The 26,655-nt window shown below is 59.6% G+C and overlaps 1 protein-coding gene across 2 annotated transcripts; it reads right to left on the reverse strand.

Annotated features, from left to right (window-relative positions):
- Positions 1-391: 391 nt before the first annotated feature.
- Positions 392-8,304, reverse strand: ECEL1 (endothelin converting enzyme like 1). Of its 2 annotated transcripts, none has more exons than XM_025404613.1 (18): positions 8,165-8,304; positions 6,320-7,206; positions 5,643-5,711; positions 5,425-5,535; positions 5,245-5,337; positions 4,915-5,039; positions 4,444-4,666; positions 3,974-4,072; positions 3,668-3,742; positions 3,420-3,517; positions 3,113-3,171; positions 2,981-3,032; positions 2,344-2,411; positions 2,067-2,191; positions 1,653-1,718; positions 1,280-1,375; positions 961-1,037; positions 392-817 (listed from the first exon to the last, which is right to left on the reverse strand). In XM_025404613.1, exons 2-18 carry the CDS (start codon positions 7,103-7,105, stop codon positions 718-720), a joined length of 2,322 nt encoding a protein of 773 aa, XP_025260398.1. In that variant the 5' UTR covers positions 7,106-7,206; positions 8,165-8,304; the 3' UTR covers positions 392-717. The 2 variants fall into 2 exon arrangements, with proteins under 2 accessions (XP_025260398.1, XP_025260397.1); XM_025404612.1 differs by having other exon boundaries at positions 3,414-3,517.
- Between the last annotated feature and the right edge of the window lie 18,351 nt (positions 8,305-26,655).

Consider the following 26,655-nt stretch of genomic DNA (forward strand, 5'->3'; position numbering starts at 1 on the left):
GTCACTATCCCCTTTCTAGAGAGGCTGAGGCCAAGGGCCAGGCTGAGACAAGGCAGAAGCTTCTCCTACTTCAGACTTGCAGGGGACATAAGTCCCAGCATCACCCTGGAATGTGGGTCACCAGGCCATGAGACTGAATTAGGGGTGCCCCAGAACTGGGCAGGAAGTCCCAGGCAAGGCTTTGGGGGAGGGCGGCTGGGCCAGGGAAGTATTGCCGGTTGGTGGAAAAGATAGAAGAGTCCAGGAGGGCTAGACACAGGCGGCTGAGCCAGGGCAACCAGTAGACAAGAAGGTCCTCTCCAGGGTCCCGGTTGTGCTAAGCGCCCTAGCCTCCCTGCAGACGGCTGTCTCCAGCTCCGCCTGCCCTGGGGACCCGTGAAGAGGCCAAGGCAACCATACAGTGATTTATTGACCAGACTTTGCAGCAAGAACACAGCGAAGGTGGGTCCGTACAATCCAGCCTGGCAGAGGGTCTGGCCCCCTTAGAGCAGAGTCTGGGGACCCCAGCATATTTCCCCCACAGCCCCCGGAAGTCCAGCCTCATCCCTGCTCCAGGCCCCTCCTGAAGTGAGGGGCAGCAGGGAGTCTGGGTCCTGGAGGGGCTGGAAGGCAGGTGGTGCCCAGAGCTGGGCTGGCACCGGGTGCATGCCTGCCCCGGTAGCCGGCAGGAGGTGATTCGTGCGGGGGCGGTGGGGGCGTGCAGGCGGGCAGCCAGGCTCACCACACGGAACACTTGTGGGCAGGGTTCATGGGCGTGTCCTTGGGACAGTGGAAAGCCCGGCCAAACTCCTCAAACTGGGACACGCTGCCCAGAACCCTGGGGTGGGGAGAGACCCACACAGTGAGGGGCCCTGCAACCACCCCAACCCCAGCAAACGAGTGAGTTTTATTCCTTCCCGTGCTCCCGATCCCACCCCAAACACAAGCAGCTGACGAGGCCAGGCGGGCAGCTGGGCATACCTGTAGTGCTCAGGGGCATGCTTGTCGGTCAGCACCTGAAGGTAGATGGACTGAGACCGCCGCTTGATGCACCAGTTCTGGGTCCAGGAGCCGGGTGGAGGGGGGGAGGGGGAGATGAAGCCAGGCATCCACCCCCTAGCCCCCCACCCAGGACGCAAGGCCATAGGCCCCCTCAGCACCACAGGGCCATCACCTCTGAGGGGACAGGTAATGAGAGACAGGCTGGCCATGCGAGGCCTGGGCAAGGCAGAGCTGGGACTGACCCCGGATGCTGTGTCCCCACCCCAAGGCTCCCAGTCCAATCCCCCATCCCGTCCACCTGGGCAAAGGCAATGAAGAAGAGCTGGTCGTGTGTGTACTTGAGCCGGGGCAGTGGGTGCTCTGGGCCGTGCTCCCGCACCCACTTCTGATAGGCCTGGGGACAGAGAGAGCATGGACCTGCTATGTCCACCCACCCTGGGCACTGCTTCCTCTCTGTCCTCCATCCAGGTAGCCCTCCCTGCTCTCCCTGTGAAGGCAGGCCTGTGAATCCTTCCTCTTCCAGTGGACCATGTCCCCAGCACATGCCCTGCCCCACCCCAGGCCAGAGCTCAGCAGGGTGGGCAGGGAGAGGCAGCTCTGTCCCTCATCTGGAGTCCTCATCAGCCCCCGCCCCTCCCGCAGCTGGGGTGGAGCGCAGGCAGGCGGCTCACGTGGTAGGCCAGCTTGAGGCCACCCATATCTGCGATGTTCTCCCCAAGCGTGTGTTTCCCGTTCACCTGCCGGGAAGGGAAGAGGACAGGGGGCTGCTTGGGGCCCAGCTGGCCTCCCTCGGGCATTGATACCTTGGGCCCCAGCCCCTAATTCCCACCACCCCTCTCCTTCCCTTGCCCAGAGAGTTTGAGGGGGGGCTCCAACTCTACTCCTTCCCCCTAAACCCCTTGTCCTCCGTAAGTCTACAGACACTCATTATGTGTCCACATGAGTGTGCGGGAACCAAGTGTGTGTGCAGGGACCTGGGCACAGGTTTTGTTTAGACATGTGCATGTGCACAAGGGTATGCGTGATGCTCCCAGCCCGTGCCCCACCAGGCCTGAGGGGCACAAGGGGCAGGTGGGGGGTCTCACCCGCTGGTTGTAGACAGTGAAATTGTCATAGAGACGGACGATGCACTCGGCCTTTCGCAGGAAGTGGGTGTAGGAGGCCTCAGTCCACCAGTGCAGCAGGTTCCCTGAGCGGTCATACTGGCCCCCTGTGGGCAGTGCAGCAGGATGAGACCCACTCTCACCCTGAGCACCCTCCCCTTCCCACCCACCAGCCCCAGTTAGCCCATCCCCTACCCTGCCTCTCCACTGCCTGTCCTGCCCCCTCCCAGCCATCCCCTCGGGCCCCAGCAGGCCTCACCCCAGTCGTCGTAGCCGTGGGTCAGCTCATGTCCAATGATGGTACCGATGCCCCCGTAGTTGAGAGACCTGGGCCCACAGCAGCAGCATCAGGCCCTAGCCCTCAGCACCCTCTGAGAGCCCCATGCTGCTGCCCAGGCCCCGGATGTCCCCTGGCCAGGCCAGGAGGTAGCCCAGGGAGGCCACAGAGGCATCCGTGTGGTCCAGGGGCACTTGTGCCTCAGCTTCCTCATGGGCTGTGTGAATGCCAGTGGAACCTATCCAGCCGCTTTTAGGAAATCCCATCTAACAGAGCTGGCTGGGCGGTGAAACAGGGCTGGAGGAGACAGGAGGGAAACGGAGGCACCCACGAGGGGGTTTGGCCTCCGACCTCATCATTAGTGTTGCGCCACCTTTGAAACATCGAAATGAGCCTCAAACAAGTAAGGAAGACCCCAGGAAGTTACAAATAACAAACCTACACATTTTTCTAAATAACCAAGGATGCAGTGGGGAGCCAGGGTCCACAGCTGTCCTGACTCCTGAACCCAGCTGGGTCTGGGGCGATTGGAGCCACAGTACACCGACACACACCTGGTAGACAAGGTCTGCATGCCAGCCCTGCCCTCAGCCACAAACAGGGCAAGCTATGTACTCACTGTGGGAAGTCAGGGTCATACAGGGTGGGCTGCAGGATGCCCGCGGGGAACACTACAAGAAGGGGGTGCTTAGTGGGAGACACACCCACTTTTAGACCCTGCCCCGCCCAGTGTAGGGACACATCCCCTTACCCATTTGGTTCTTGTTGGGTAGATAGTAGGCATTGAGCGCCTGTGGCGGGAGTAGCCACCTGTGGAGGGAGGCTGGGGTGAATGGGGGGCACACACTCCCTCCCCCACTACCCTCACATCACAGCTTCCTCATCAGCCATCTCCTGACGGTCTGGGGGTCACCCTGCCGGCCTCCACCCCATGCCCTGTGCTGGCCTGTGTGCCCCCCCATATCTGCATGGCTGTGAGATGATTTGCCCCACCAGCTCCTGCCCTTTCCCCACAACCTTCTCTGACCCCCAGCTCTGGACCAGGTACCCACGTGGACTTGTCCACCTCCTGCCGAATCTTCTTAACTGAGAGCTGGATGCTGAACCGGATGCTGTTCAAGATGTTCTTGAAGTAGGTCTTCTCATGGACCTCAAACTGCAGGAGGCATGGGCGGCACTCAGCCACAGACAAGGGCAGGGCTACCTGCAGACTGGGCGACATCCTGGCCATGCAGGCCACCTGCCCTCCTGAGTGCCGTTAGTACAGGGGCTGTGGATGGGCAGGGCAGGCAGGGTCAGGGCCCACCTCATATTCCTTGTCCACAGCATCAGGTTTCAGCAGGAAGTCTGGGTAGCCGACCATCACCATCATGTACTGGAGCTGCAGGCCGAGGGCAGGTGAGGGTGGCACGGGGCTTCAGGAGACAGCCTCCACCCCATCCTACTCACCAAGGAAGGGAACACTAGGCCAGCCTGGGAGTGGGCTTCACAGTTGGGGAGGCAGGCCTAGTCAACTCTATGAAGCCCTTTTTGCCCCTTTTGTTCTCTTTCACTGGCACACAGTAGGTGCTCAATGTATATAGGACCAACCAATGGCACAGGGTCCCCTCACCTTGGCCCGAGCGGCAGCCCTGGTCTCAGCATCCATCCAGTCCAGCTCCTCCAGCCGCTGGCCCAGGATGTACTTGATGTCTTCTACCAGCTGCTGCACCTGCAGGGTCAGAGGTCAGGGAGCAAGGGTCAACCCAGCAGCCTTTCACTCTGGTCCATCACTCCTGGCAGGAGGGGTACCCCTGTCTTTAAACACCACTTTCTAAGCCCAAACCTCAGTTCTGAACACCAAGAGGATACTTTGGAGGTGGGGATCCAGGCCCTGCACCCCCGAGGGCTCACAAGACAGAAGAGGAAACTGCCCCCGCAATGACCACGGACATCCCTAAGGCCACGCCTCCCGAGCGTGCCTGAGAAGGAGGGCTGGGGCCTGGCCTAACATGTGGGGCTCCCCATGTTAGGACCATGGCCTCGGGAGGGCTTCACCCTCAGTTCAGCACCATCCTCCCCACCCAAACAAGGGCAGCCCACCTTGGCTTTGCTGGCAGCTGAGAAGTGCTCGTGTACAAAGAGGGCACCAAGCGCCATGCCAAAGTGGCGGTTGGCCTGGCCCAGGCAGACCCGGGCCAGCTCCTGTGGCTTGTCGCTGCCCTCCATCTCCCGTGCCAGCTCATGCAGCGCCTCACGGAATGGCGGGGACAGATGCTCACTCAGGACCACCACCACGCGCCACACCAGGTAGTTGTGCAGGACCCTGGGGGCCAGGTGAAGCCAGTGGGTGTCCAGACGGACATGCATGTGGGCCACCAAGGGCACCACCCCCACCTGTGCCCCCCAACCTGCGGCTGGACCCAGGACCCAGACAACCCCACAAAGAAGGGACAGGGGGTCATCCCAGATATGCAGAGCAGAAAATGTAAAGCCCACCCAGCAGATAGGTCCAGCATGCAGGGGAAGGATCTAGTGGCCGCTGGGCAGAAAATGCCAGATCTGCAGCCATACCGGCGGGGTGTGGAGCGGATGAGCTGGGACACCTGCTGCATGTAGTCTGTCGCCAGCAGCACCACCTCCTCTTCCTCTGAGAAGTCCTCCTGGAAGATCTGGTCTAGCAGCCACTTCCACCGCAACTGTGAGGCCAAGGACAAGGACAGTGAGGCTGGGGGTGGCAGGGGCCACAGAAGACAGGGAGAGGGGCAGAGAGAGGCAGCAAGGGGACATAAGAGTCCATGGCCAAGGAAGGGTTTGCCCATCTCTGGGGAGAGATGACCCTGTAGTCCCAGCAGCAGCATTGCCCCCAACCCTGCCTGCCCACGAGGACTGGGCCACACTCACATGGGGGGTGATCTTCTGCAGCTGCCCCAGCGTCACCTTGTTGTACATGGAGCTGACATCTCGCCGTAGGTCATCATACTCTGACACAGTGATCTGTTGGGAGAGATTACAGCTGACCCAGCCGTGCTCCATGATGCCTTCTCTCAAGTCCAGGGCAGCCGCCAGCCCCGGTCTGCTCACATTGGCCAGTCGCTGCTCCACCTGCAGGATCTCCTGGGCCTTCTGTTCCACAGCATCTGCACCCAGGAGGCTGAGCACTCGCTCCATGAACACCCTGTATGCTGCCAGAATCTGCACCAGGGGAGGGGGCTCATCCAGGGACAAAGACAGGCCTAGCCTGGATCCACCCCTCCTGGGGCCCCAGGCCTTCCCTGCCTCCCCATCCCATGCCCCAGCACCTTCTCACTCTCCTCATCCTGAGCTAGGTACAGGGTCCTCTCTGGCAGGGTGAGCCCATCCTGGTCAATCTGGGGAGGGAGACAGGGTCCAGAGGTCAGAGGTCCACACCTCAGGTTCCCTAAACAAAGGGAATTCCCACTCCAATTCCCAGAGAGCAACCAGACATCCATGAGTACAGTCCCAGAAGCACGCAGACCCCAGCCCCTCTTTCCACCAGGACGAGATGGCCAAAGCCCCATCCCTGACTGTCCCAGCCTACGGGCGCCCAATCTTACCCCTGTACGTCTGCACTTTCCTTATCTGTCAGGGGCATTCCTAGTTCCCCCACTGACAGTTGGGACCCCTAGTTTCGGGGCCAGCTCAAGCCCTTGCGGAGATGTCAACCCAGCCCGCCGGCGCGCCCCTCCCTCCTGGCCCTCACAGCCTGCCAGAGGGCTGGGAAATTGCGGCTCCCGCGGCTCCTCTAAACACCGCAATTACTCCCAGGGAAATTACTTGCGCCCTCCTCCCGCGCTCTGCCGCGGTGCGCTCCCCTCCCCTCCCCTCTCCTGCTCGCCTCTCCCCTCCTCTCCTCTCACGCACCCGCCTCCCGCGCACAGGGACCCCTGGGCAAAGCCACTGCGCCCCGGATCCGCGGCCGCCGGCAGGGCGCTCGGGTGGTGGGGAGGGCACTCACGCGGATGACGTAGCGCGAGGAGTTCCTGTCGTCCAGGCTGACCGTGAGCGAGAAGAGCGCGGCGGCGCTGTACACGCCCTGCGCCTTGTACAGCAGCCGGTTGAGGTCCCATCGCGCAGCGACCCCCGGACGCTCCTCTGCGCCGCCCAAGTCCCAGCCCCCGCAGTCCTCGATTACCTCCAGCATGGGCCGCGGGCCCAGTCGCTCGATCTCGTGCATGTCTAGGCAGGAGCGGAAGAAGGCGCGCACCTTGCGCTGGGCCGCGCCGCCGGGCCCACCCCCGGGCCGCGCCAGCAGGCGCCGCAGGCGCTCCTCGTTCTGCTCGCCGATGGCCGCGATGGTGCCATAGGTGAGCTTGTCGTCGGGGATGGCATGGCGCCGCAGCCAGCCACCGCAGGCGAACGAGTAGAAGTCTTGGCATGGGTCGATGCTGGCGTCCAGGTTGGCGGCTAGGAAGCGAGCGGCACGCGCGAAGGCCTTGCGCTCAGGGCAGCCCTCGGGACAGGCGCCGCCGCCGGCAGCGACCGGGCCCAGGTACTTGAGAGCCAGCATAGCCGCCAGGATGGCACAGAGGCCGGCGGCGAACACCAGCCCCGACAGCAGGCACACCTCGCGCCGGTTCCAGCGCGGCAGTCCGGACCGGGCCCCGGTGGCGCTGCGCGCAGCACCCAACGGGAAGCCCGGGGGCAGGGAGGCCCCGCGCGCGCCCCCCGCACCGCAGCGGCTCACGTACTTGACCTCTTGGAACTCATCGTAGTGCGCTGTCAGCGAATACGGGGGCTCCATGGCGCCGAGGCCGCTGGGGTGCAGCCCTGGGCCACCTGGGCTACGGGATGCGCGTGGCCGCCGGCCTCCTCGTGGGCCTCCGCATGGCCCCGGGGCCGCAGCTGCGGGAAGGGCAGAAGCTGGCTCTGGAGGCGCCGCAGCCGGATGGGGCTCAGGGGCACCGCGAGGAGGCACACAGGCCTGGGTGCAGAGGCCCCAGCCTTGGGCCTCATTCACTGCGGAAACCAGGGATTAGGGGGGCTCGGCGGGGCCACCACCCCCGCGTGCACAGTGTAGTCTTCTCCCCTGTCCCCTCCCTGCGCAGGCTTGAGAGCCGCAGGGTTGGGAGGGCTCTTATTGGAAGCAAGAGGCGCCAGACAAGGGGCCTGGCACGTAGTGGGCCTTCATTGAAAGGTCGTCCCTCTTCCCTTCGCCTTTCTTTCCCACGACCTGCCCCAGCCAAGGCCGGGTGGCGTGGGGGAAGGAGCGGAGGCTGGAGTGAGGAGGTGCAGTCAGGGGCGCGTCTATGCGGCACTTTCAGCTCTCCGCTCTGGACCCAGACGCTCGGCAAAGCGGCCAAAGAACCAAACTTTGTCCTCGTGGAAGTCCGCGGGGTTGACCACGCCAATCCCGTTCGCTGGCTCCTTCTGCTCGGTGGCCCGACGGCCCACTCGCCCCTTCCCTGGAGGCGCGCGCCAACGCCCCAGGGTGGCGAACACACAACCCACCCCTGGACGGCCCTGATGGAGAAGCCGAGACGGGTGCCCTCCCCCGACTCCCACCATCTCTGTCCCCGCCCCGAGCCACTCCCGGCTTCAACAGGTTCTCCCCAGAACCCAAACTTGGGCGAAGTTTCACCCCCGGCGGGGAGCGAGCTGGCCGGCGAGCCCCGAGCCCTGGCGCTGTGCCGCGCAGTCCGCGGAGCCCGAGAGCCGAGCCCGGGAGCCGCAGCCGCAGCCGCAGCCGGAGCCGCAGCCGAGAGGACGCAGACAAAGCCGGGAGGCTCCGCGCAGTGGCGGCGGCGGCGACGGAGGTGGCCGCGATGGTGGCCTCAGCGACAGGGACTCGGGCGCCACTTACCCGGCAGGTGCGCGCCCGAGCCGGCGGTGACAGAGCGGGTCGGGCCCGAGCAGGGGCCTGAGCCGGAGCGGAGTGGAGCTGAGCCGGCGTCCGGTGTCTCCCAGCGCCCGCCGCCTCCTCTGCCGCGGCGCCGAGCCCGCCGCGCCGCCCGCCTGCCGGCCCGAGGGAGGGGGCGCGCGGGCGGCTCCACCCTCCTCCGCCCGCCCCGCGCGCCCCTCCTTCCTCCTGCGTCTCTCGGGCCACCTGGCAGCGGGGCCGCAGCGCGGACGTGGGTCGGCGGCCCGCGGAGACCGGTTCCCGGGGGTCGTGCGCGGGCTGCGGTCTGGGACTCCGGGTCCAGCCGCATTCCAAGACGAGTGAGGGCAGCGAGTACTGCCGTGAGGGGTTCCCTCCGATCTAGTGTCCCCACTCCCAGCCGCCCACTAGCCCCTGGTGAAGGGAGCTCAGTGGGGACCCCTGCAAGAAGAGGGCTTGCAGCCCCCTTCCCCATCCTCCCCAGCCGTGGCTAGCCCTGGCACCACGGCTCAGGAAGTCCCTGGCCCAGGTAGGAAGAAAAGGAGCTGGAGCTGGAGATGACGGGCCAAGTACTCCTCTGAAGGGCTGGGGACGGTGTCAGTAGTGCCTGTGTCTGCCGGCACAGTCCCTGGCGCAGAGCGCACCTTCACTACCGGCTTCTTTGTCTTCCCTGGAACCCCTGTCCTGGATCCGCTCTCCACCAGAGCTTCTGGTTGGCCTCGCTCCCTTCGCCTAGCCCCTGGTGAAGGGAGCTCAGTGGGGACTCCTGCAAGAAGAGGGCTTGCAGCCCCCTTCCCCATCCTCCCCAGCCGTGGCTGGCCCTGGCACCATGGCTCAGGAAGTCTCTGGCCCAGGTAGGAAGAAAAGGCCAAGAGAAGAATGAGCGAAGTCTCCCTGCTGGAGCCAGGGAGGGCTGGAGCCTGCCTCCTCTGGCCAGCAGCCTCCGGCCTCAGACAAGCCCTGAGCCTCAAGACCCTGGTATGTGGACTGATGGGAGGGCAGGCTGGGTGCCGGGACTCTGAATTTACCCACCCCCTGCCTTCTTCCAGGTGAACTGGCTTTTTCAATGTGGGATCTCCCCGCTGCCTGGAGGCAGAGCCCTCTTCTACCTGCCTCCCTGCCTTGGTCAGACAGCCTGGCCCTCATGGGACACAGAGAACTTGGGGCTCCTTGGAAGACTGATACTGTTTCTGGAATCTCTGCTTTCTCTACCCTACCGACCTCTGGTGTCTCTAGCAGGGGACCCCACAAAGCATCAGCCCTCCCAGGTCTGCCGACTCCAGCCTGTAGGATTGGCCTAAACAATGTGTGAGAGCCATGGAGAGCCATCTGATAAAAATCACGACAAGGTAGGGACTCTGATAAACTATCCATCATCCTGTTCCCCTCCTTGGGGGCTGTGCATCTGCCCAGCTCCTGAGCCCTGGCCCTGAGTGCCGGCCTCTGTCCCTGTCTTGCCTCTCCCCTGCCTGTTCATCTCTCCATCTCTAAGCCCCCACTCTGGATACCCTGCCTCCGTCTCTGGCCACCCCAGGGTCATCCTCTTCCCCAGGCATCCTTCTTGGGTCCTATTAATTCTAAGGAGGAAACATGGAATTACTTATAATGTGGTGATTCCATGAAGGGGGGAGGGGAGGGCAGGGAGGTGGCAAAGTGGCTCTTTGTGCTTTTAATCTGCATTTTTCCCTCAATGTTCCCGTCTCCAGGAGGATAATTTTCCAGCCTTTTCAGGCCCTGATTGGTATCATTTCTCCAGCAATGACAGCTTTTATTTTCCCCGAAATGAATGCCGTGAAATTTCCAAGAAATATAAAAATGGATATTGTCTCAGAGAGCCGACTCTTCCGACAGAAAGGCACAGAGGCAAACATGCTTCCCTAGGGACTCTTCTGCTCCAGTCACGGTGGTGGGGTGGGGGCAGTCCCAGGCCCTCAGTCTCTCCGCCCTCCTTTTTCCCTCCGTTGTCCCTTCCTCCTCCCTCCCAGGTCAGTCAGCTCTGGGACCCCCCTTCCAGCCACCCTCTCCCAGACTCAGCTGCTATTGATCTGTTCATGGGCCTCCCGACTCCCAGGCGACCTGCCTGGCTCCACCTCACCTTTTCTGTTCTCATCTCATCCCCCAGCCCCGGGCTGAGAGCAGCAACCAGGACCTACAGGAGTTGACTTGGAATTGGGCCCTCTGACCCCTCAGTCCTGGCCACCCCGCACAGACTGCCAATAAAGAGAGGTCGGAGGCCCACCTCCTTGACTTTCCGGCGCCTTCTCTGTAAGGGAATCTGGTGCTCTAGGGGAGTAGGGCACCAGTGATCTGACCTGTAGCTTGCTCACTCTCTTGGGAGATCTCTTCCTATCCCTATATTACCAAGGTGACCCCATGACTCATGAGCAAGAGAATGACAGGTCACAGCAGTGCCCAGCTAAACCCAGCCAAGCCATGAGTGAGGCATCTGGGTGCCCAGCTTCAGGGAGCAGTGGAATGCCGCCAGAGCTGCCTTGAAGAGAAAAGGCCTGAGGGGATGCAAGGGGCAGAGATGAGGGGTTCAGAACCTGACTGTCTGTCTCCTCCCTGACCAAGGGTAGATCTCAGCCACGCTGCCGAACAGGGCATCACTTGGTTTAGGTTCTGGGCATGGAGCTCTCCCTGGGGACAGCGTGCTGTCACCAACAGCTTGCATCTGTTGCACATTCACCAAGTGGGCTGGTAAGTGCCTTAATCTGAGGTAGGGCTGCCCACCTAAACGCCAGGCCTGGTCCTGCCTGGAGCCCACTTGTGGTCAGACCCGCTTCTCTCCTGCGGCCTGCATGTGGGTGGGGATGAACCCCTTTCCCTGCCTCAGTGTGCTGCAGCGGGGTGTCAGCTCCAGAACGTGCCCTGCCAGCCTCCACCCTGTGCAACCAGGCCCCACTCCTCCCCTGCAGACCTGTGGTATCTTCTGAGCCCTAAAAACACGCCCCCAACCAGTTTCCTGTCCTCCACCCGGCCTCTCGGGGCTCATTCCATCTATTATTCACAACACAGAATGGATTTTTAATTTGAGAAATGAAATGACTCTCCCAAGTGACCGGGGTGGGAGGGAGGGGTGAAGGAAGGCCGGAGCCGCCGCGGCCGCCACAGTGCTGACTCAGGTTCGTCTTGGAAATCTCGGGGCCCACAGCCTAACTGAGAGACCCCCAAAAGCCCAGTACCCCACCACTCTGCCCTGGGCCTCCACTTCTCCCCACTGCTGTGACCAAGGGGGGGTGACTGGCTGCCCGTTGGTTCTACCTGAGCCTCCAGTGAGGCCTGCCTCTGGCAGGGCGGTGCAGGGGACAGCTGAACTCTGTTCTCCACTGGCTTTCCTGTGCCTCAAAGGCAGCCCTTGGGCTCCCTGGCCTGGCCTATCACCTCCCCACACTCCCCGGCCCTCCTGGCCTGGCTTCCTCCCTGCTGTCCAGACCTCTGGCTGAGCTCCTTTGCTAGGTCCTGACCCCACACTAGGCCCACTCCAGCCTGGACTGCTGCCCTGGCCTCCACGCTGGCCTCCACGCTGGAACCCCTCCTCACCCCTCACGGTGGAGCTCAGGCACCTAGTGTGGCAGGGCCTCTTCCTGGCTCTTCTCTGTCTTTGTCCCTCTCTGCCTCCCTGCCCCCATACCTGCCCCTATACCTCCCTTTTTCACTCTGTTTCCATTTCCCAGAACATGGCTGGCTCTCTCATCCCTCAGGCCTTAGCACTTGCTGTTCCAGCTGCCTGGAACACCCTTCCTCCATCCGCTCTTACAGTGGCCAATTGCCAACCATCCTTCAGGGCCACCTGGGAGTGGCCTCTCCCATCTGGTCAGGTGCTGCCTCCACAGGCCCCTACTCCACTGAATGCAAAGTCTGTCCTATGGCAGCCCCTGTGCTTCACCTCCAGGTAGCCCAAGGTGCCTTCGGGAGCCCAGGACAGGGGATGCATATGATAAACTCAGGTGACGACTGTGATCAGCTCATGGAGATACCCTGCGTGAAGTATCTCTCAGCGCCAGGCCATACACCAGGCACAGCACCCAGGCAAACCTGCCCAGACTCTCGGATCCCGAACACCTTTCCTTTGCTCGGAACCCACCAGATGACAAGAGGGGGCCATTTTTCCACCCTCCTGCACGCCTCACCTCCACTCTGAACCCCGTGGTGGGCTTTGTCCCCGCCAGGCACAGACTCCTCTCGGGGTCACCTCCCAACCTCTAGAGCAATGTTGTTTTTATACAAGAAACATGTAAATATTCTCTCGTTTTAAAATATTGAAGCCACACAAGACTGTAGAGGACAAACATGAGAGCCCTCCTTCACGCAGCCCCAGCCCTCCCAAGGTAAGGCCAGGTAGGCTCTGCGACCAGTGCAGGGTGAACATCGAGGCCCACCTGGGTATCTCTTTGTTTTACTGTGTTTTTGTTGTTTTAGAGATGAGGTCTCGTTGTGTTGCCCAGTGAGAGTGCCATGGTACAATCATACCTCACTGCAGCCTGGATCTCCTAGGCTTAAGTGATCCTCCCACGTTGACCTCCAAAGTAACTGGGACTACAGGTGTTCCCACCATGCCCAGCTAATTTTTTTTATTGTGTAGAGACTGGAGTCTCGCTATGTTGCCCAGACTGGTCTTGAACTCCCGGTGATCCACCTGCCTCCGCCTCTCAAAGTGCTGGGATTACAGGTGTGGGCCACTGTGCCCAGCCCTTATTGATTTATTTTTAATAAATAGGACACAATAGGATGGATGGTTGAGTGCCTCTTCTCCCCCTGTGGTCTGTGCTAGTGTTTCCCAGCCAGAGGTCCTTGGGGTCATCCTCCCTGACTGAGGGACACTTAGATTGTCTCACTCACCCCGTCTGGTCTCCAAATCCTAAGGCCTTGGCCCAGAGTTTTTCCTCCCACTTTCCCTCTCTGCCCGCCCTGTCCCACCTTCCCTGCCTCCTGCCCTTCCTCCACCCCCCGATGCTGTGTCCAGGTGTTTGGCTCTGGTCCCAGGTCCTACCCACACCTGCTGGCACTGGAAACTCACTGCATTTCAAACCCAGCCTTGGAAAGACTTCTCACCTCCTCCTCTCATTCCCATCCCTTTCCTGTCTCCAGCTCTGGCCCCTCCTTCTCCCTTTCTTAGTGGAGAAGGGGGTCTCTCTCTCCTTGCCCACCCCAGTGCTGCTGCAGTTCTGCCCGTTCCCGGCCACAGCCTCTGTGTAGCCATGGCCACTGTGGCTTCTGAGGCCGCCTGGGTGTGGTCCCCTCACACTCCCCTGAGTGTCCCTCCTCTACCAGCATGGCATACTCACAGCGCAGCCTTTGTTCGAGCTGTCCCCTCTGCCTGAGTGCTGTGTCCCCAGACTTGTGTCCCTCCTTTAGGTCCATCTCAGGCTTCCAGGATCCCCCTGACAGGCCCCCACCTGAGGAAGCTGCCCAAGGGCCCCTGGCAGGGAGAGATGCATGCCCCCCAGTGCCCAGCCTGGAGCCTGACACGTGACCTCAGAGCAGGGGTGCCCAGAGCCTGGGCTAGGCTGAATGGAGAAGGCCCCAGCTCCAACCTGGAAAGGCTGTCGCAACTGTGGGCAGGACACCCACTGTCACATGCGGAGCGGCTCCTAAGCGCCATGCTCTGTGCCAAGCCCTCTATCTCCTCCACACTGAGCCTCACGCTGAGTTATCCCACGAGGGAGCCCTGTCGTTGGCCCCTGTTTACAGAGGAAGAAACGGATGCATAGAAGGAAAGGAAGATGCCCAGGTTCTCACGGAGACTCAGTACTGAAACGGAGACTTGACCCTGTGTCTGCTGCATTCAGTCTCGGGGCCATGCACACTGTGAGCTGGGAGATGGAAGAACAGCTCTGCAGGGGGCAGTAGGGCACTCAGGAACCCAAGCGATGGCAGCCGGGAGCCAGGGGCCCAGCCTGAGACCTCCCGCCCAGAAACTGTGTCAGAGATGCCAAGTGTGGCTTTGCTCAGCGACCTCAGGAGGCATCTCAGGGCCTGCAGCTGGGACTTTGACCTCCTTTCCAGATGTCACCACCTCCACGGGACCTTCCTGGACTTCCCTAGTTGAAGAGGCCAAGCCGTTTTCTGTCTGTGGCACTGGGTGCATCCCATACTACATTTGTCACTACCTGACGTTATCTTGTGACTCGGTATTTTCACGACAGCCTCTCTTCCTCAGCTCTGCTGGAACCCTAGATTTTCCTATTGCCTTGTCCTTCCTACCCAACCTTTAAGTGGCAAGGCCTTGGCCACAGGCAGGGGGTCAGGAGTGGAGGTCAGATTTGCAGAGCCAGAGCCTGTGGCTATGGGGGACAAGAAGGAGGGGGCAGTGGAGAGTCTCCGGCCAGTGGCCTCTAGCGCTGACAAGCAGGTCCCTTGGGCTCCCCATCTGATGGGCAGGCCACGACAGGAGCTCAGCTCCTGCTGCAAGAGGGATGCAAATGAGGCTGTGGGGGCTGGGGACACCCCTTCCTGGCAGGATCTCCTTGGCACATTGCCTGGGACTGCAAGGAAGGGCGAGCCTGGGACAGGCAGAGAAGCCTGAATGGCCTGAAGGGCCTCTTCCTTGGCTCCCAGGGTCCCTGGGCCTGCAGTCCCCTCCCCCAGCACTCCATCATCATTTCAAGTGATTGGAGCTGAAGGGGATCGTTAGCTAATTAAAGCTGAGGCCACTAATTGTCCCTTTTGGAGAGACAGCAGGGCTGTGCAGGGAAGGAGATAGAGGGTCTGGGGAGGGGGATATTGGCAGGTGGGGGGCTGGGCACAGGGCCCTGGCCCCTAGTGGGGCCTCCTTCCAGACCGTATGTTTGGGGGTTCAGACATTGTCAGAGGCTCCTTAAAGTGGGTAAAGGACGAGAGAAGCAGATTTGGTGCTCCTGTGATTCACCCTGCATCACTGTGACTATCAGTGCCCACCTCTGCCCACTGCCACCCACCCCGGGGCTGTGGGCTGGACAGCACATGGCAGGGCCTCCCACAGGCCTCCTCCTCTGTTGTGATGATAGATCAGATTAGAGGATGGGCAACCGGGTACAAGGTTCCCCCAACTCCAGGACAGCCAGAGCAGGAAGCTGGGTATCAAGTTTCTGCCTTCCCTTCCACCTGTGACAGCCTCTTGGGCAGGTGCTCAGGCCTGCCAGGAGTAGCCAGCAGCAAGGTGCCTATCCACATATCACTGGAGAGTGCCAGCTATGCCTGGGGCTGCCCTCAGCCTGGCACCAAGATCCCCTCTTGGCAAGAGGTCCCAGAGCCTGTGACAGAACTACCAAAGAGGGTTATTAGTTTTCTATTGCTGCAAAACAAAGTAGCACAAACATAGCTACTTACAACAGCACACTTTTATGACCTCACAGTTTCTGTAGTCAGCGGCCCAGGCACGGCATGCGATTCTCTGCCCGTGGCCTCACTGGGCCAAATCGAGATGTTGGCTGAGGATGTGGCGCTCATCTGGGGTTCAGGGGCCTTCGCTAAGCTCAGGGTTTGTGGCAGAATTCAGTTCCTTGAAGTGCCAGAATCAAGGTGTCCACTTTGGGGTTCTGCTGTCAGCTCCCAGAGGCCCCCTCCACTTCCAGAGCCAGCAATGGAGAATCCCTCCCACCAGTGAAATCTTCCACGTGCTTCAAGTTTCTGGTTTCCTTACATTGACCAGCCCAGGAAACGCTCTGCTTTTATTTACTTATTTTTTAAGAGATGGGGTCTCGCTGTATTGTTCAGGCTGGTCTCCAACTCCTGGGCTTAAGCAATCCTCCCACCTTGGCCCCCCAAAGTGCTAGGATTACAGGCGTAAGCCACTGCACTTGGCAAAATTCTGTGATTTTGAAGGGCTCATGTGCTTAGGTCGGGCCCACCCCAATAATCTCATCTTCAGGTCAAGTCATTTGGGACCTTAATCACATCTGCAAAATCCCTTCATACCGGTCCCCGGATTTGTGTTCAGTTGAACAGTGGTGGGATGTGCGTGTGCACACCAGGGGCCAGGAATCTTGGGGGCATCTTAGGATTCTGTCTACCACAAGGATGTGGGTCAGAGAACAAAGACAGCGCTGAGAGTAGAAGCAGCTGACTTCCAGGCCAGGCCCTGGGCATTAGTGCTGATTTATTTCATTCACTCCTCAGGACAATCCTAGGAGTGACTGCTACTATTATCCCATTTTACAGAGGAAGCAGCTGAGGCCCTGAGAGATTAAGTGACTTTCACAGTCACACAGCTGGTAAGTGACCATGCTGAGAGATTAGGGGTATGTGGGGTCTGATCCAGCCCTGGCTGTGTGTTCTTAGGGAAGTCATCTACCCACTCTGGGCCTCTGGGAAATGGATGCTGAGGTCTGTTCCCCATGGACAAGTGGGTGAGACTTGGGGCCACGTTACAGGGACTCACCAGACTAATCTGTGCCCCCACCACAGGTAGTTGGCATCTGTGACACCCAATGGGCTGGGGTCCCTGCTGTCAGCTGTTCATTCACTGCCAGTCTGACTTTTTTTTTTTTTTTTGAGACAGAGTCTCACTCTTGTTGCCCAGGCTGGAGTGCAGTGGTGTGATCTAGACTCACTGCAACCTCTGCCTCCCGGTTTCAAGAGATTCTTCTGCATTGGCCTCCCGAGTAGCTGGGATTACAGGCACCCACCACCATGCCCGGCTAATTTTTGTGCTTTCAGTAGAGATGGGGTTTCACCATGTTAGCCAGGCTAGTCTCAAACTCCTGACCTCAGGTGATCCACCCTCTTCGGCCTCCCAAAGTGCTGGGATTTCAGGGGTGAGGCACCTCACCTGGCCCAGTGTGACTTCTACAACCCAGCGATGATATTCCCTGACATTGAGGCTGGGAGGCTTCACAGTACAGGAACCTCAAGATGAATGGCCAGGAAACTGCTGCTCCTCCATGGGGGTTGGGCCCCTAGACAACTGAAGTGGAGGCTTGCAGACCTTTGCCCAGGGCTGGTCATGTGTGTCTGTGGGACAGCTCCCTCCTACCCCTGGGGCCTGGCTCTCCCTGCTCCTCTGTCTGCAGCTCTGGAAGGTAGGAGACTGCAGAGGTGTCAGTGGCTGCCCACTCCCCCTCCCATGAGAAAGGCTGTCAGCCCCCCATAGGCAGCCTCCCCCCCAGCCCCACCTCCATGCTCCAGCAGCCTCCCTCAGTAATGGGGCTTTATCATAGCATGCATTAGCTAAGGCCTGCTGCCTGCAATTATCCCTTCAGTCAGCCACCCGCCACCCGCCGCCCCCAGCCTCAGGCCACCCATGGGGACACCTCACCCGCCCTCCCTGCCCCATCCCCAAGTACAGCACAGGTGCCCAAGTCTCTGCAGATGGACAGAGCAGTGACCCCTGGCAGCAGGGGCCTGGGGCAGGGGCAGCCAGTAGACAGAGAGCTACTGCTCAGGGTCACAGGCAATTATTTTAAAAGCCTGTTGCAGGAGAATGCGCTGCCTGTCCAGCGCAGCCTGCTCATCCTGAGGGTTGCACCACCCCAGGTTGCTGCCAGGCTCACATGAACACACGGGTGTTCACACGTGCCAGCCATGCACACAGGGACAGGCACTGCCAGGGCACACGTGGTGTGGAGGCAGAGCCCGGTGGTCTGCACACAGACCCCAGAGAGATGGGGTTGTGGCCATCCTCGAGGTGTGCGCAGAAGGAGGCCCCACTTGCCCAAGCAGCCCTCGTCATTTGGGGGCTTTCCCTACGGCCCCTGGCACCCTCCCACCCCCATCCCCAGCACAGACCACCTCCTGACCTTTGGCTCGCCCACCCCACGCCTGGGGTACAGGGACGGGGCCCTGAGCTAAATGGGAGGACTTCCTGTCACATCCAGCCTCACGCTGGGGTTGCAGGGAGAAAAGGCGAGGAGGCGGACCTGGCTGGGGGAGTGGAGGAGGGGACCTCTGTTGTGCTGTGATTCTCTCTAATTGCTGTTTTGCTGAGAGGTAATTAAAATCTCTTTTTATTTCACACGTCAGAGCCTTCGCCAGCCTGTGGAGAGGGCGCAGGGGGAGGCTGGGGGGTGGGGGCAGTGGAGAGCTGGCGCATGGAGGGGTCAGGGAGGTGAAGCATCTGAGCCCAGCCTGCCTGCCAGGAGCCCCCAGCCCGGCCTGGGCCTGGCCCATGACTGTCCCGGGTGCAGCCCAGGCCAGGGTCTATGCAGCCCATCAGAGCCAATGAAGGTCATGATAACGAAGTCAGCAATGTCTCTGGGGTTCCTCCCAGGTGCAGGTGTTCTGCTGACCACCCAACCTGTGAAAAATGCAATCATGACCCCATGTGTCGGGACAGAGATAAAGCTGAGACTCGGGGAGATTACAAAACAGCCAGGGTTTCTTAATCTCTGGCTTGTCAGTGGTGGAACTGGATGTGAACAGGTCTGACTCCAAACTCGGAAGCACTGCAGCCGCCTGCCCATCTAACCCACATAACTGCCTCCTCCTGTGGACCCCACCTGAGGTCCACAGCCCCACCCCGACCCTCCTCAGAGCCCATGGGATGGGCCACAGCCTTGGGACTCCTGCTCAAGACCCACGCACCAGTCCATGCCTGCCACTCTGGACCCCATGACCACCTGCTGACAGGTCCTTTGGGTCCGGAGAACCGGGACTCACACTGGCCACCAGGACTCGTGGATGCTTCCCAAAGACCTAGGTGGGGCCAGGGGCCCATGGCGAGACCAGAGCCCGGACTAATACGCAGCCAGGTTCAGGCAGGAAAGAAGAGAGACCTCTGCCTTCTCCTGGGCTGGCTGGAGGCAAGGGGGTTAACAGCAGGTGGGGTAGGCACAGGATCCACAGAGAAGCACCCTTCGGCTTCATATCCCTGCATCACCAAGCTTCCTATCTGTCTTGCTGTCTTTCTTCACTGGGCCTGACTTGCAGCACCCCATCCTTGTCATCCTCCCCTTTTCTATCACCATCAGCACCATCACCTTATCTAGATCATCCTTTTCACTGAATTCCCCATCATCATCACCACCACCATCATCCCTTTCAACAAAATCGTCACCACCATCATTGCCATCAGGACTCACATTGTACCAGCACTGTTGCATCTCACTGAATCCTTGCAACACCTCCCAAGGGGCAGGTACCATTATTATTCTCCCACTTTGCAGGATGAGGAGACCACAGCTTACAATGAAGGGGCTTTTCCAAAGTTATGACCAGGAAGTGTCAGAGGTAGGACTTCATCCTAAACTGCTTGACATCAGAGCCCAAAGTCATAACCACTGTACTTTACCACAGTCCATTAAGGGGTTCTAAGGAATCAAGCTGGGGGATGGGGGCAAGGAGGAAGAAAAGTGGGAGAGAGCAACTTGCCACTTGCCACCTGGACTACTCAGGAGCAGCAGCATCAGAGGCAGGCCCTGCCCGCAGCCAGCCTGTGCTCCATCGCTGCCGGTGCGTGGCAGTTGTGCCTGAGCCTCCCTGGCTGAGTTTTCCACCCTGCAGAGTTGCAGAGAGGCGATGTTAAAAGGGACTATGTTGACTTGAGAAGCTGAATCCTAGTTTTGTCTCCAGCCAGATGGAGGCCAGCTTGCCCCATCTCCCTCAACATCCCCTCACTTTCAGCCATGGCTGGCTCTGGGGGCGCTCATTCACCTCTCGTGGGTGGCAGCCAGGCTGAGGATGGACGGTGCATTCATTCGGGCTGCTATAGCAACATGATGGGCTGGGTGGCTTCGAGAGGGCGTGTGTGTCCTCACAGTCCTGGCGGCTGGGCAGGGTGAGACCAGGGTGCCAGCATAGCCGGCTTCTGCCTGGGCCCTACTGGTTTGCAGGTGCTGTCCCCTGGTTGTTTCCTCCCACGGCAGAGAGAAGAGGGAGGAAGCAAGTTCTCTCCCATCTCTTCTCAGAAGGGCACACATCCCATCATGAAGGATCCACCCTCAAGGTCTAATGACCTCCCAGAGGTTCCACCTCCAGATGCCATCCCACTGGGAATTAGGGCTTCAACATGGGAATTTGGGGGACACTAATATGCAGTCCATGATAGACAGTGAGGCCGGGGCCACGCGGTAGCCCAGCCAGACCCTTGGTGGTGTCTCAGGACAGGTTATGGCCAAAAGAAGACTTTCCCCAGCCTGCCAGCCTCCCTCTCTTCAGCCTTCCCTGTCCCCAACCACAGCCCAGAGCATTGGCCTTGAAGTACTGTTCCATTAGGGTGGCTGGAGTGGGCAGCTACATCCCCAGACATGAGCCATGTCCCTACTACCCATCTGATGGGGGTGCTGGGGTGGGAAACGGGGGGCCCGGGGGACTGCAGAGTAAGAATTGGGGGTCCTGAGGCCCACTAACAGGTGCTCACCTCTTACAGGCAGGGATGGGGACCCGTGTGTGCAGGCAGCTGGGTGGACTGACTCAGAATTAAGCAGATCCGGGAAGCAAGGGACAGAGGGAGAGGGGAAGAGGCGAGGATTGCCGAGCTGCCCCGAGAGGAGACGCAGGGGATTCCTAGGGCTGCAGGAGTCAGGTAGGGGCTGTCTCAGCTGTGTGCAGCAGCCTGGGCCTGGGGATAGCGAAGGAGCTGGTGCATCTCTGTGTCCCCAGTGCACAGTGCTGGCAGTAGGAGGTACTTCATATGTATGGAAGGAAAGAATGAATAAACACATTCTCAGGATTCAAACAGTCCTGATAGGACACGACACCCACGGAGGTGCTCCCCATCACTGAAGTGAAAGGATTGAAACCCCAGGCTCTGGAGTCAGAGTCATCTGGATTCAATCCCAGCGCCACCCTCCACTAGCTGTGGACATGTTACTTTGCCTCTTTAGGCCTCAATTTCTTTGCCCCAAAACAGGGACAGTAATATCTACCTGGGCTAGACTTAAGTGAGATGACTTCCAAAGAGGGCAGAGAAGAGCCTTGTCCCCGTGATGGGCAGCCAGGGAGTCGTGGGCAGCCCTTGTCCAAGCCCATCCCTCCCTCCAGGAAGGAAGTCTGGGATAGCCAGGAGGCCTGAGCTTCCCTCCCCATCCTCCTCCAGGCACTGATCACTTCCCACACCCATCATGTCTCCCCACAAGGAGAAACTGGGCATGGCTGACCCCAACGAGATGAAGTTCCCCAGCCAGCTGCTCCAGGGCAGTGAGAAGCCCCCAGGGCAGGGCCAGGAGGCAGACAGTGTACACGCATGTACATGAGGGCAGAGACTGCAGGATCAAGGATCATGGGGTGTTTGGGGCCCCTGGGACATCTGGGAAGGGGCCCCACAGAGGCCAGTGGAGTCCCAGAGCAGAGGGTGAAGTCTCTCCCTGACACCTGCTGAGTGACCCTGCTTGAGCCCTTCTGGTCTCTGAGCCTCCATTTCCTCATCTGTAATATGGGAGTAATAACAGGACCAACCTCTCAGGGCTGTCATGGGGTTTATGAGATGATGCTGTGAACGTCCCGAGTGGTAGCATGTCTAGCACACAGCAGGGCCTCAGCCACTCAAACACACACACACACATGCATGCATACACACATGTGCATACACATATATGCACAGAAACACACACAGGGCTGGCTCTGGAGCCCCTTCCCCCTGCCCCTGGCACATCTGTGGTGGTGATGCTCTCCGCTCTCCCCTCCTGTCAATGTTCCCTGACAGCTAATGGACCAATTTTTTAGCATTACGGAGATTTGGCCAATTTTGCAGCCTTGACAGAAAGGCGCATGGAGTGAACTGATGCCTGGGGGTGGGGCGGGTGTGGAAGCCAGGGTGGAAGAGGAGGAGGAAGATGGGAAGGAGAGGGGCTGTGGGCTCCACCACCTTCGGCCTGCTGCCAGCCCAGCCCCTCCTAGTCCAGGCAAGGCGGGGTGGAGCCACTGCAGAGATTACAAAGATAATTAGCCCTACTTATGGGCCCCTCCTGTGCACTGGGCCCTGTGCTAATCACTTTGCATATATTTTCTCTTTTAATCCTCCAATAACCCTATGAAGCTGGTTCTATTATTTGCTCTATCCTTCCTGGTGTGGAAACTTAGACACAGGAGGCTCGGAGCTTGCCCAAGGTCACAGAGCCAGGAAGTGAGGGAGCTGGAATAGAAGCTGAGGCTTGAAGCCAGGCCTCTTAACCATTACTGAGCTCAGTTTTTAACTAAAGGCTGAAAATTAGGGCAGGACACCCTCCACCTATCCACTCAACCCCCGCCCCCCACCCACCTATCCATTCCTCCGCCCCAACACACGCAGTCTCCAGGAGCCTCGGCTGTGTCACCAGCCTCTCAGAGCTCCAAGGGCAGGGGATCACAATCAATGACACATGGGCCTCATTTCCTTCTTGGGCTGAGGATGCTGTCACACCTCAAAGACCCCCAGAGCCAGCTCTTTCTCTGCAGGGGGAGAGCCCTGGGCACCACAATTGCTGGGCATGGGCAGGGTTCCCATCTCCTGGCTGGACTGTCCCCTCCTGCGAAGGCTGTGGACTGGGGTGTCCTGGCCAGCTGTGGCTTTCAGGACCCCTCCTGGGGTCAGTGCCAGGGTGGACGTGGGCATCAGCTGTGCCCTCCATTAAACATTCAGGGCCCTTCTGGGAGCAAGGAGGCAGATCGGCCAGGGAAAGGGGGAGGGGGCGAGAGGAGGGGGAGGGGAGGGTCTCTCACGGGCAGGGGGAGGGGCTGCGGAGCTCCGTGCATTAAGCGATCAGAGAGCACAATATTTCATTGCCGGCAATCGCAGCCAAGACATCAACTACTTGGGGAGAGCAGCCTTAAAAGCCTTTTGATTTTATTTCTTCCACTTTATTTTTTTTTTTTTTCCCTTTCCCTTGCTGGTGTCCTTGACAAGGCTACCCTTCCCCCATCCTGCCCCTTCTCCAACCCCAGCTGTAATGCTCCTCAAGGGCCCAGAAACCTGGCTGGGGAGGGGCTGAGGCTATGGGCTCGGCTTCTCTAAGGCTGAGAGGGCCCCCTGGGGCCTGCATCACCCCCAGCCAGACCCAGGGCTGTGTGTGCGCACGCGTGTGTGCAGGTGTTGCTTGGAGACTCCTGTGCCCTTGCGTGCATGCATGTGTCCCTGGGCACCACGGTGTCCATGTCTGAAGTATGCTCCGGCTGACACACACCTGTGTGCGCACAGGCCCCCGTGTGTATACGCGTGTGCATGCTTGGGTGACAATGTACACGCATGTATGCGTGCGTCCTCACTGTGCAAGCGCCCACAGAAAGTACCACTGAAGTAAGAGACGGAAGAGACGGGAGGTGGTGGGGAGTGGAGGGGGGTGGTGTTGGGGGCGGAGAGGGAGCGGAGAGGCAAGATCAGACCACAAAGGGAAGGCAGAGGTGGGGGCGGGAGGGAGGTTTATCCGTAGGAGTCAGCCCAGTTGGGTCAAACTAAGGACCCAGTGCAGACCCCGAGGCCCAGAGACACAGGTGTGCGCACAAACACGCACTCTGCGGAAGGACCGGGCGGGCCGGGCCGCTGCGGGACTCCTGGCCCGGCGCCCTTGACGTCAGCGGCTGGGCCGTGACGTCACCTCACCACCCCCACCGGGCTCCCGCCCCCGCCCGCGGGCACTCAGTCTCCGCTAATGGCAGGCGACGGGGAATGGCACATCTGTCTTGCCGGGAATTAGTTCATTGAATCAGGCGGCCCGAGCTGCGGCAGCGACCTCGGCCCTGGCCCCAGGGAGGGGTCTGGGCGGGCGGCTGGGGGAGGTTCAGGCTGGAGGGCTGCGTGCGGGGACGGGAGGAGGGGACTCACCTGGACTCGGGAGGGGGACTGAGCGCTCTCCAAATATAGATCAATGTCCCGCTCAGCCTCCCTCCCCAGCACCGTGAGGACCGAGGCCTGGGGCCTGGCGCCCGCCTGGTGGACCTTGGGGACTGGCTGCGGACCGGGCCCCTGCGGACGCAGCGCGGCAGGACACTTCCTGCGCCCTTCTTTCTGCACCTGCCCCTCGGGGTGGGTCCCCCTCTTCTACCCTCGCTTCCCTCCGCGGGTGTCGAGAAAGGCGGCTAATTCCCGAGCCCGGGGAGGGAGGGGGCGACTGTTCACGTCAACACTTCCCCGCGCTCTTCCCCGACCCTCCCAGAGCGTTCCCCCTGCTCAGGGCGAGGAGCCCCGCGGGCAGTTTGTCCTAGCGGTTTATGAGACAAGGAGGTTTCCTCTAGCCTGGAGCTCTGGATGGGGCTGTCGGGCCCCAACACCTTCCCGCTGAGACCGCGGGATCTGTCCCTGGGTCTCTCTGCCTCCCTTTCCCCCACCTCCATTCTGGTTACCCCTTCTCCCGCACTCTTTCCTTCCTAACTTGAGAGCACTGGAAAGATGCTAGGAAGTTGGGCTCCCAGAGCCCCAGCCCCACCTCTTGTTCCTGCGAGACTGTGGGCAGGTAATTTAGCTTCTCAGCCCCTTTCATCTGACACTGGGAAGTAATGAGGAGACCCCACTTCTCTGGGAAGTTCAATGATATGTGCGAGGGGCTTAAAATTCGCAGATTCTGGTAGCCAGTACATTGAGGTTTTACACTGGGGAGGCAGAGCTGCCGCAGGAGTGTGGCTTCTCTAGAAAGATCCCTGGGCACTTAAGTGATGGAAGTACCACAGTGAGGACTGTGGTGATGCAAAGGGCGAAAGAGTCTGTGGGGCTGCCAGGTGGGCCAGGCTGGGGTCCCTGGAGATAGGGTCCCTTGAAATGGGGAGGCCCACCCACACCAGGGATCCCACCCCAAACCCAGGCTTTGCCTCCCTCTGCTCCTACCAGGTCGCGACAGTGACCCACTGGGCCTTTCACATAACTCCCACACCTTTGCCTGGCCCTTCCCACTTTCACCTGTTGGCAACTTAATTTTGAATGTTTAATCCATGAACAGTAGCACCCCCATTTCACAGACAGGAGAAGGTTTAAAAAGGCCGAGTTTCAGAGAGGTTAAGTGACCTGCCAAAGACCTCACAGCTATGACATGGCATAGCTGGGATTTGAACCCAGGGCTCTGGCCTCAAATGTCAACTACTCTTTAATACTCTGCCTCGCCTCTGAGAACCACTTAGTTGCTAGGAGACAGCAAACTGGCAGTTACTATGGGAACTAGGCTGATGTGGAAAGTGGAGAGTTGGTGTCCAGGCAGCAATAAGGCTCCAGGTAGGTTTCGCACCCCTCCCCTGCCCCTTCTGTGGAAGCAGCCCTTGGTGTTCAGCTCTGGGTTCCAGATGGCACATGTCCTGATGGGACCTGAGGGAGGTTCTATGATGGTGAGTTATGCTGGACACTGCCCTGACAAGCCAAGAGCCCTGGTGGAGGATGTGGTCCCAAAGACAGGTCAGAGGGGCGAGACAGGCCAGAGAGCCTCACCATCCTACTTGCCGGACATTTGCTGCAGTCACACCTGCCCTGCAGACAGCAGTGCAGAGCAGATCCTCTCCTTGCAAAACAAGAAAAAGGGAAGACAGGACCATGGTGGGGCACAGACCCATGCCAGAGAGTTCTGGACCCAGGAGAACACCTTGGTTCTCTCACCTATAAAATGAGGATGATCCAGCCCCTCTCTCATACCGTGCTGAGAAAATTGACAAAGATACAAAAAGCACTATGCCTGACACATAGACTTCACTGGCTCTATGGCCTTGGACAAGTCACTTAGCCTCTCTGAGCCTCTGTGAAACAGGGATATTTATAGGACCTGCTTTATAGGGTTGCTCTAGGGATTCAATACGTGAATACAGGTAAAGGTCCTCCCAGGCTTTAAGGACTATCTACAGTGTTTGCTGTTCTGTTTTTTGTTTTGTTTTGTTTTGTTTTTTGTTGTTGTTGTTTTTTTTTTTTTTTTTTTTGAGACAGAGTCTTGCTCTGTCACCCAGGCTGGAGTGCAGTGGAACAATCTCAGCTCACTGCTGCAACCTCCGCCTTACAGGTTCAAGTGATTCTCCTGCCTCAGCCACCTGCGTAGCTGAAATTACAGGATCACACCATCATACCCAGCTAATTTTTGTATTTTCAGTAGAGACGGGGTTTCACCACATTGGCCAGGCTAGTCTCAAACTCAGCCTCAGGTGATCCACAAGCCTCGGCCACCCAAAGTGCTGAGATTACAGGCATGAGCCGCTGTGCCCGGCTGGCTGTTCTGTTTTTAGAGTAGATCTCCCCAGCCCCAGGAGTCCAGGTCACTCTGAACCCCCATCCTTTTTTCTCTCCGTCTCAGGAGAAAAGCCTCCTGCTGCCTCTAACCTTTTGCCAGGTGCATAAGGAGGAGCTGAAGTGAGAAACAGGACCCTCTGAGGCCCCAGGCCGCCCCTGCTCCAAGGTCTGAGGTCTCTGCCAGGCCCCACTTCAGGGACCCGGAGACTGGGAGGCTGGGGCAGCAGGGAGTGAGGAATGGAGGCGGCGCTGGCAGCTCCATTTGCTCCTGGCCAGCCTGTCAGTCCCTTAATCTGATCCCCGAGGAGCAGTGCAGAGGCTTCACTCTGGATGACAAACGAGGAGGGGAGAGTCCTGCTCTGCCTGGACTCCGGGTGAATAATGGCCTTGCATTAAGATATTAGGTCTGGGCAACAAGCAATGTGCCCTCCCCAACATGGCCGGGAAGAGC

This window comes from Theropithecus gelada, chromosome 12, assembly GCF_003255815.1.
Source record: "Theropithecus gelada isolate Dixy chromosome 12, Tgel_1.0, whole genome shotgun sequence".
NCBI classification, from domain to species: Eukaryota; Metazoa; Chordata; class Mammalia; order Primates; family Cercopithecidae; genus Theropithecus; species Theropithecus gelada.